The sequence below is a fragment of the Carlito syrichta genome, unplaced genomic scaffold, assembly GCF_000164805.1.
Source record: "Carlito syrichta isolate Samal-C Ts95f unplaced genomic scaffold, Tarsius_syrichta-2.0.1 Scaffold311032, whole genome shotgun sequence".
Lineage (NCBI taxonomy): Eukaryota > Metazoa > Chordata > Mammalia > Primates > Tarsiidae > Carlito > Carlito syrichta.
Window position 1 is genome coordinate 246478 of NW_007255128.1, and position 9092 is coordinate 255569.

Genomic DNA, 9092 nt, shown 5'->3' on the forward strand with positions numbered 1-9092 from the left:
CACAGGGCCCTGCCAATTCCATCACTAATATGGATTTCCTCATCCTGGGCACGCAGTAGCCTAGTGGAGTCAAATATTTGATGTAAAGCAAAAGACACCAAATTTCAGGCTGGGAATGGTGGCACATGCTTGTAATCCCAAGCACTTTGGGAGGATCACTTCAGGGCAGGAGTTTGATCACTTCAGGCCAGCCTAGGCAACATGGCGAGAACAAAAATCAAAAATTAGCCAGGTGTGGTGGTGTGCACCTGTAGTCCCAGCCACTTGGGTGAAGCAGAAAGACGGCCTGAACTCAAGAGGTTGAGGCCATGGTGAGCCATGATCGTGCCCTCCAACCTGGGTGACAGAGACTCCGACTCCAAAAAACAGGACCAAATTTCAGAAACGAGAATTGCAATCAGACTCTGCTAAGCAGTCTCAGCACGAGTCCTCCCCACTGGTGCCAGCTCACAACCCTTCCTGTCTCCAACTCTTGGAAGCAGCGACCTTCCCTCCCTCCCAGAGCCCCCTGAGCTGCCTCCTGCCCCTTGTTCAAAGAGACCCTGAAATCCACTTTGTCCAAAAAAAATCGCCTGCTGGGGCAGGGGAGGAACCCCAGTGGCACTCCTGCCTCCTCTGAACACAGCCTGGTCCCCGGCCCCCTCCCCAGCTCCCGGGCTGGCTGAAAGCGATGGATCGCAGGACACCACGCCACATGCCTGGGTTCGGTTTGTGCTTTTATTCTGAAGCTGGCAGGTCAGCGTACGGTTGCCTCCCTGGCCTGACACCGACACCCCTCTAGGCCTCTGCCTGCTTCCTCCTCTCTCCTGCTGTTCCTCCCCCAGCCGGGCACAGGCCTGCCTTCCTCGAGGTCCCAGGCCCGCTCTGGGGGCTGATCCTTGGAAAGGAGCTGTCTGAGGGATCTCCTCGGGGACTTCTAGGACGTCGTTCGACTAAACCACCACCATTTGTGTTTTGACAGGGAGGCAGTGGGAATCAGAAGCTTAATTGGACCGTGTGAAAGGAGGGGCCCAGAAGCCTTGCTTGGCTGGCTGACCAAAGGTCACAGGTCACGGGCTGTCTGGGACCAGAGCCTTCAGGACACTGACTGACTTCTGGACCCGGAAGGGAACTTTAACCTGGAGCAAAGACTGTCCTGAGCATCCCCTGGCAGGGGGGGACGTGCGGGACGCTGAGAGAATGGAGAGCGAGTGCAGGACAAGCCTGCGGGGGTGTGTGGAGGGCAGAGAAGGAGCTCCCCAGGCCTCAGGAACCACAATCCTCCTGCCTTGAAGCGACTGCCCCCTGAGAAAAACTGACCTTGGGCCTGTGGTCCAAAAATAAGGAGTTAATCAATAAGAGGAAGACAAACAACTCTCGGGTTGTCCCTCACGGACCTCACGTAAAAGCCTGAGGGCCAAGTCAGGACCTTCTGAGCAATGCACTCAAGACCTGTCTGGATGAGACATTGGGGCACGTGCAGGGGTTGGGGAGCAGAGCCCAGGGAGAACAACAGGGCGCCAGAGGGGGTATCCTTTCTGCCACTGGCCACCTCTCAGGCACCCTGAGCAGGGAAGAGAACAAGGCTGGCCACCTCTCAGGGCTACGGCCCCCAGCTGGGACACCCTCAGGCCAGCCTGGTGGGCCATGTCAGGGTGGGCGGCATGTCCGCCTGCATGCATGTGCGTGTTCTAGGCCAGAGGGGTGAGGGTAAGTAGTGTGGGGACTGGGAGAGATGGGAGGGTGCTGGGTTGCAGGGTAGAAATACAAATCCAGAAGAGCACACCCAGGCTGTGCCCGGTGGGCATCCTGAGACCGGGCAAGCGCCTAGAAGTTGATGCTCTTCAAGTCCATGGAGCAGCGGTACCTGCCGTCTGGGAACCGTGAGCACAGCAGGCTGGGCGAACAGGGACAGGTATGGTGCTTGCGCTTCCGGAAGAAGGGTAGCTGGGAACAGAAAAGGCAACACTTAGCCGGGCTCGGGGGCTCAGCGGTCCCTGCTCTCCAGTCTAGGAGTGACAGACTGAGACTCCAACTCAAAAAAAAAGAAAAGGCAACACTTTACCATGGAAGGTGGATCTCCTACAGCAGCCTCAGGCCCCAGCCCTGGCCAATGTCTCACCCCACAGCCGGCCCTGCTCCCTCCACCTAGCACACGATAACAGCGATCAGAGATGAGGACACAAGCACAGAGTGATCAAGCAACATGCCACAGTCACACAGCTAGTGTGTGGAGGAACTTGAACCCAGGCAATCCGGCCCTGGAAATCCGGCATGTGTGTGCACACACCTGTTGATTGAATGTCGATTGCCCACCCACTACGTGCTCACCCCTCTGGTGGGTGCCCGAGTGCCTCTGGGAACAAGACAGCGCCATCTCTGCCCTCCGTCTCACACACCTCCCCTCGGCCCACCCGCCCATGGGCGGTGTCCTCGCAGTACCTTGTGGCTGCCCGGGTGGCACTCCTCGCCTTCCCGCCCCAGTGGGGTGCACATTCGCAGCCCATGCAGCCACAGGCTGACGGCACAGCAGGTGCCCGCCCCACACTGGATGTCCCGCTCGCAGGCCTAGGGGAGAGAAGAGGGGTGACAGCCCATTAGTGCCACCGAGAGAAGCCCAAGGGAAGGGTGGATTCAACAGAAATGGGGGGGGGAGCGAGTGGAAGCGGCGCCCCTGGCCTCAGCCTGACAAGACACCCTGGCCTGGCATTATGGCCCAGGCTCCCTGCATGGGAAGCAGGCTCGGGGCTCAGCAGAGCCCAGACCTGGATCGGAGGGACTGTCCACATTCCCTGGAGGTCACCCAGTAGAGAGACAGTCAGGAGACTGGAAAGTATACTTTTCTGGGCTCGTGGGCGCTCAGTAGATGCTGGTGGGATTGAATGGATTAGAGTTCTTGGAGGGGGAGGGGTCCTTATGACCCAAACCCCGGCTGGTTGGTGCTGAGTAGTCTTAGACCAGGATTCTCCAGCCCTGACCCAGCACCCATGGTCAGTGCCCCCGTCCCGTGGCCGCCCCCCTCGGCCCTGAGAGGCCCAGCCTCATCTGAAGAGCCAAAGGGGCCTCTCCCAGCGCTTTCTTGCTGACCTCCCTGATCCCCAGATAGGGATGGACCCCTCTTGGTTGGGCTCCCAGAACTGAGACTGAGGGCCCCTGCCTGATTTCTGAAAGGTGTCATTTGTAATGAGGGCCTGACGAGCTCACTCTGAACTGCCCCAGGCTCAACAGGGGACTTGATGGGGAAGCAGTCACAGTTTCCACTTCCAGAGAAGCTTCGTGGTTTTTCCAAGCTGCAATTCCAAGCTGGATTTTGGTTCAGTCTTCTCCAGGAGAAGGCTGTGGACACCTTCAGGCTGCCCGTGATAGGACTTGGAGGGAAAGAGGGGATGTCTGGTCTACTTGTCACTCGAAGGTGGCAGGTGTGTGTGGCAGGTACCCAGCTATGTTGATCTCCAGCCCAGCGAGGGCATATCTCACTCCACCAGCCCCCTGGGAGCTCAGGGCTGGGGGAAGGGAGACCCTCCTTGACTCGTCTTCCCCCACAGGGGTGGAACGTTGCAGTGTCACTCTGGAAGGACGGGCCCTGAAGCCCTGAAATCAGGGACGGTCACAGACCAGGAAGCAGCGGGTTGTGGAGATGGTAAGACCCGGCCCACGGTGAGAGTCAGATGTGGGGCGCCCCAGGACACGGAGGGTAGAAGGAGGCTGGGGCTTCCCATTGCCCCCTATGCCCTGTTCTAACTGCCTTGTCTTGTCATAAGTTTCCTCTTATGAAAATGTCTCCCACAGGGCTTTCCCCACCCACCTGGGACCTGCCTGCCCTGAGCCACTCCAGGTTGGATGTTGGAGCTGGCACAGATGGTGAGGGTACCCTGCTCCCAGCCTCTCCCCTCCCAGATCTCCAGGCTCCACGCTAGGACAGCCTTCAGCGGTTTCCCTCACGAGGTATAATTCTGCCTTCACAATTTTATTTATGCTTTGGGTCTCAAAGGCATTGGCTTTCCTTTAATATGTGTTCTTCTTTTGAACTCAGTCTTATGCTTTTAAAAAGGAAAAGAAAGAAGTTCTCCTTTCTGTGAATAGTAAAACTAATCCAGTTCCAGGAATTGTTTGGCATCTGTCTACATTTCCATTCTCTATGTAAAAAGTTGGAGGGGGTTGAAATAAAAATTAATTTCCTCTCTTCTTTTTGTCTGGAAAGCTCTCGGGTAAAGCACTACTTTCTGTTTTAAGAAGAATGGTTCTTAAACACTGTAACACAGTGTTTGTCCCCATTCCAGAGTGGTTAAAAGCAAAGGCAAAAATCTGAGATAGAATCACGATCTGAATATTTTGACCACTAAATTACGCAGTGCCCCGTGCTGAGTCTATGCTTCGAGACCAGATTTCTCCTTGTTATCTGAATGCTTGCTTTCGGGTATACTGAGTCAAACGTGAGTGTCACACATATTCAGAACTAGCTGGGCAGGCACAGAGTGAAAGAATTTCAAGATACCCTTTCTAAGAGTGGAGAATGCAGAGGCTAAACCTACACATTAGAAGTTAATAAGCTTACTGTCTTTAATTAAGCTGACTGCCTTTAATTAAGTCAACAGGCTATGTAAATGAAAGTTGCCACGTGGACCAGACCGTATAGGAAAATAAAAATCTGCACGAACACGAATGATGGCGTGCCAATCCACTTCGTAAAGGAATTCCTCATTACACAGTTGGAATCTTCATCTTACCCAAGGCTGGAACTTCAAGATGTTCAGTGCTCTCCGCATGCGTTTAAAAGGGGACTTGATTTATGCATGGCTTTTCCAAAGCAGATCCCGTTTGGCAGAGTGAGTTCTAACTACTCTGAAAACTACACGCAGCCCCTCTCGGAAGCGCCGTCTAATGGCTAAGTCCCCAGCCCTTTGGTTTGCAGTGGTCCCTGGGCTCGTGTCCCCTGCAGACCCTGACACCTTCCCAAAACCCAGGGCAGAGAGAATGTGAGCCAACTTACCCCAGTGATCACAGCACAGTCAGACACCATTACTAGGAGGAGCACGATGGAGACTCGCATGGCACCTTTCATGGTCACTTGGGATGAAGACAGAACACTGCCCGCTTCGATGCTGCTTGCTTTCCTCTGAATCAGCCCGGTGCCCGACAAGCTGGGAAGGCCAGGCTCTCCTGCACCCCTACACCCCCCGCCAGATGTCCACGGTCAGCATCCAGGGCTGCCTGTGGCCACCTCGCCTCTGCTGTTCTCTTCCCATCACCGATGTTATTCAGATGATCTCAGAGGCGAAGATGAGACCTGAATCCCTAACTACCTCAAATCACCATCAAAACCAATAAAAATGGATACTTCGGGGGCTCTGACAGTTGCTCTAACTCTCCCCAGGATGCAGTGATTCAGGCAGTTATGTGCATTTCACTCCATGTTCTTTTCTGCCTCTGGGCATTCTGCTTGCGGCAGGGGGAGGAGAGGGCTGCGGTAATGAATTAGGGGATTTACAGCATCACCATTTATCTTCCCTGCACCAAACCATGCAACATACATGCTCAAGCTGACAAGAATTACCTGGGCATTCACCACCGGCTCAACACAGAGGTAGCTGAGAAGACACAAGAGGGGAAGGTGGTATCCCTGGTCCTCTAAAAGGTTAAAACTCCAGTGAGGAGACATGAAACAGCGGGAGGTGGGGGGAGATCATGTCTGTGGGGTTGATGATTCTGAGTGGTACACACGAGGAGTTGCTCTCTCATAGGCTCAGTACCAACATCGGTAAGTGTCACTTGGCACAGGGACCAAAGGGCAGAAGATGGGCAAGCACAGGCCCCACTGTGTCAGCATTCCACAGAGACCCAAGTTGGGCTGGGGTGCAGCTAAAAGGTACCAGGAGCCACACCACCGGCCTTGCTGTTTTATGGAGTGAGCATGCATGTAGCCTCATCTGTGTGTATACAAACACGGTAGGCTCAGGCGCCAGTCATCTGGGAAGCTGGTTGTAGACACTGCCCCTTCTACTACCAGGGAGACCCCCGCACCCCAGGCCTCTCTGTGCCAAACAGCCTAGAAAGAGCCCCTGATCCTCTGTCAGACAATCCATCTTGTCTCCACAATAATAAAAGCCAGCCGGGGTCGGTGGCTCAGCCCGTAATCCTGCGCCTTTGGGAGGCTGAAGTGAGTGAATTGCATGAGCCTGCGGGTTCGAGACCCGCCTGGGCAACTTGGTGAGACCTCATCTCTACAATAAATCAAAAATTAGCTGGGCGTGATAGCACACGCCTGTAGTTCCAGCTATTCGGAAGGCTGAGGCGGAAGGATCGCTGGAGCCCAGCAGGTCGAGGCTGCGGTGGCCGGGAGCGTGCCACTGCCCTCCAACCCGGGTGACAGAGTGAGACTCCAACTCAAAATAATAATAATAATAATAAAAGCCAGTATTTCCCGAGGTATGTGTTACAGTATGTTAATAGGTGTTCCACACACAAATTAAAAAAATAAATAGGCCAGGCACAGTGGCTCACACCTATAACCCTAGCACTCTGAGAGGCTGAGGAGGGAGGATTGCCTGAGTCCAGGAGTCCAAGATCGGCCCAGGCAACATAGTAAGATCTCATCTCTACAAAAAAATAAACAACTTAGCCAGATGTGGTAGCGTGCCTGGAATCCCAACTACTCCAGTGGCTGAGATGGAAGGATCACCGGATCCCAGGAAGTCGAGACTGTGGTGAGTCATAATCAGGCCACGGCACTCTAGCCTGGGCAACGGAGTGAGACTTTGACTCAAAAATTAAACTTTAAATTTAAAAAAAGAATACTACAGCCAAAGATTTGGGAACTACTAAGTTATGCAAGCTAAAGGAACTTATTTTTTACAAGACTGATTTTCAGGGCCTTTCATAGACTAGCAAATATTTGAAACAAGTTGGAAATGCAATTCATAGTCGCTCCCAAACAAACTCATCTACAAAACACTTTTTTCTCAAGGTGCCTCATAGGTTTAAGGTTCCTTTTTATGGCTGACAGACATTAATGAGAGAGACACTAACTAGCATACCAGCTGGGAGCTAGGCCCCCAGAGGCAGACGCTTGGAAGGCTGATGGATCACTTCGTGACCTTGAGAATATCGCTGATCTCTCCAAGTCTCGGTTTTCTCCTCTGTAACATGGGCGTAAGAATAGAACTTACATCATGGAATTTTGTGAATATCCATCTGTTTATTTATTCATTGCCTATATGTTTATTGAGTGCCTACTGTGTTGAGGCAATGTTCTTGGTGCTGGGAATACAGCAGTGAGCAAAACAAGGTTTCTGTCGTCATGTAATTTTGAGGAGACAGGTAAGAGACAAGCAGATTTGTGATAAAATGGTCAGGTATGCTGAGCACTGTGAAAAAGGAAGACAGGAAAGCAACAGAACTTGATGATGGCTGGTATTTTATACCAGGTAAGGTTCTCTCTGAGAAGACTCTTGAGCAGAGACCTAATAAAGAGAAGGAGGGAGCTGTGCACAGCCTGGAGAGAAAAGCTAGTACAGAGGCCCGGAGGTAGGGCTTCTTGGCCAGTTCCAGGAGAAGTCAGAGCTAGGAGAGTGGGGAAGACTGGAAGGGGATGCAGTTGGAGCAGGAGCCAAAGGCCAAATTCTGCTGGCCTTGTGGGATGTGGTGGGGACCCAATTCCAAGTGTGATGGGAACCCTTGGAGAGTTTGGAGCCAGGAAGAGGCAGAATCTCACTGAGTGCAGAAGGAGAATTAAGTGAGGTGATGTACTGAAGCACATAGCACGGTGCCCAGCCCAGCAGCATTTGCTAACACAGACAAGTTTTATTATCGACACATGGGTCTGCCTGCCTTAAGATAAAATTCTCCTGCGAGGTGAGAATCAAAGTAGAGTCTGAGTGGGGCTGACCACAGAAGAATCAAGAGACCACCCCAGGCTTTTGGGGACTTCCATGCAGGGAAAAGGCGACTTAGGGAGAAGGCAGCACCTTGCAGGGGGCTTGGAGTTGCTCACAGAAGCGTCCCTGTGCCCTCTGGGCGCCCTTCATAGACTGCCTTACCTCCCACAAGTGTCTTCCAAGAGACAATGTTAGACAATGACTGATTCTCAGGCTAACGCCCTCCCATTCACTCCCCTATTCTCATCCCCTCCCTCCCAGCTTCTCCCCACAACACACAAACCTAATCATCTCATGTGATTGCAGTGAAGGATGGTAGCGAGAAGCATCATGGCAAAACAAAACCACTAGCAGTGACAAAAATGTCTTACATTTCTTGAATGCTAGAGCTTGAGAAAAAGTCCATTTAATTAGAGGAGGGTGAGGGATAGATGGTGACTTTGTGCAAACCTCAGAAGAGACTCTGGGAGCTTCTAGGATAAGTGGCGCTGATTTTTTTTATTTTTTTATTTTTTATGTTTGAGTTGGAATCTCACTCCATCACACAGGCTGAAGTGCAGTGGCACACTCACTGCCACTCCCACCTCAGCCCGCTGGGCTCCAGCGATTCTTCTGCCTCAGCCTTCCAAGTAGTTGGAATGACAGGCTTGCGCTACCATGCCTGGCTAATTTTTTTTTATTTATTGTAGAGATGAGTTCTCGCCAAGTTGCCCAGACTGGTCTTGAACTGCTCAGACAATCCTCTCACCTCAGCCTCCCTAAGTGCTGGGTTTACAGACTTAAGGCACCGCACCTGGCCTGCGCTAAATTTTTGTCTGTTTGTTTGCTTGTTTGTTTTTAATATTTTGATTTTATTAGTTGGAGTCCCACTCTGTCACCCAGGCTGGAGGGCAGTGGCACAATCCGGGCCCACTACAGTCTTGACGTCCTGGACTCAGGTGAGCATTCTGCCTCAGCCCCACAAGTAGCTAGAACTACAGGTGTGTGCCACATCTGGCTAATTTTTTGTAGTGCTGGTTCTTTTTTTTTTTTTTTTTGATTTGGAGTCTCACTCTGTCACCCAGACTACAGTGGCTGCTGCTGGCCACCGCAGCCTCGAACTGCTGGGCTCCAGCAATCCTTCCGCCTCAGCCTTCCAAGTAGCCAGAATCACAGGCATGTGCTACCACGTCTGGCTGATTTTTTGATTTATTGTAGGGATGAGGTCTCGCTGCCCAGGCGGGTCTCGAACCCACGGGC

The 9092-nt window shown here is 52.5% G+C and overlaps 1 protein-coding gene across 1 annotated transcript; it reads right to left on the reverse strand.

Moving 5' to 3' along the window:
* Positions 1-1806: 1806 nt before the first annotated feature.
* On the reverse strand, positions 1807-5041 carry PROK1 (prokineticin 1). Its single transcript, XM_008068477.1, has 3 exons — positions 4970-5041; positions 2422-2547; positions 1807-1926 (listed from the first exon to the last, which is right to left on the reverse strand). The coding sequence occupies exons 1-3, from the start codon at positions 5039-5041 to the stop codon at positions 1807-1809; spliced, it is 318 nt and encodes a 105-aa protein (XP_008066668.1).
* Between the last annotated feature and the right edge of the window lie 4051 nt (positions 5042-9092).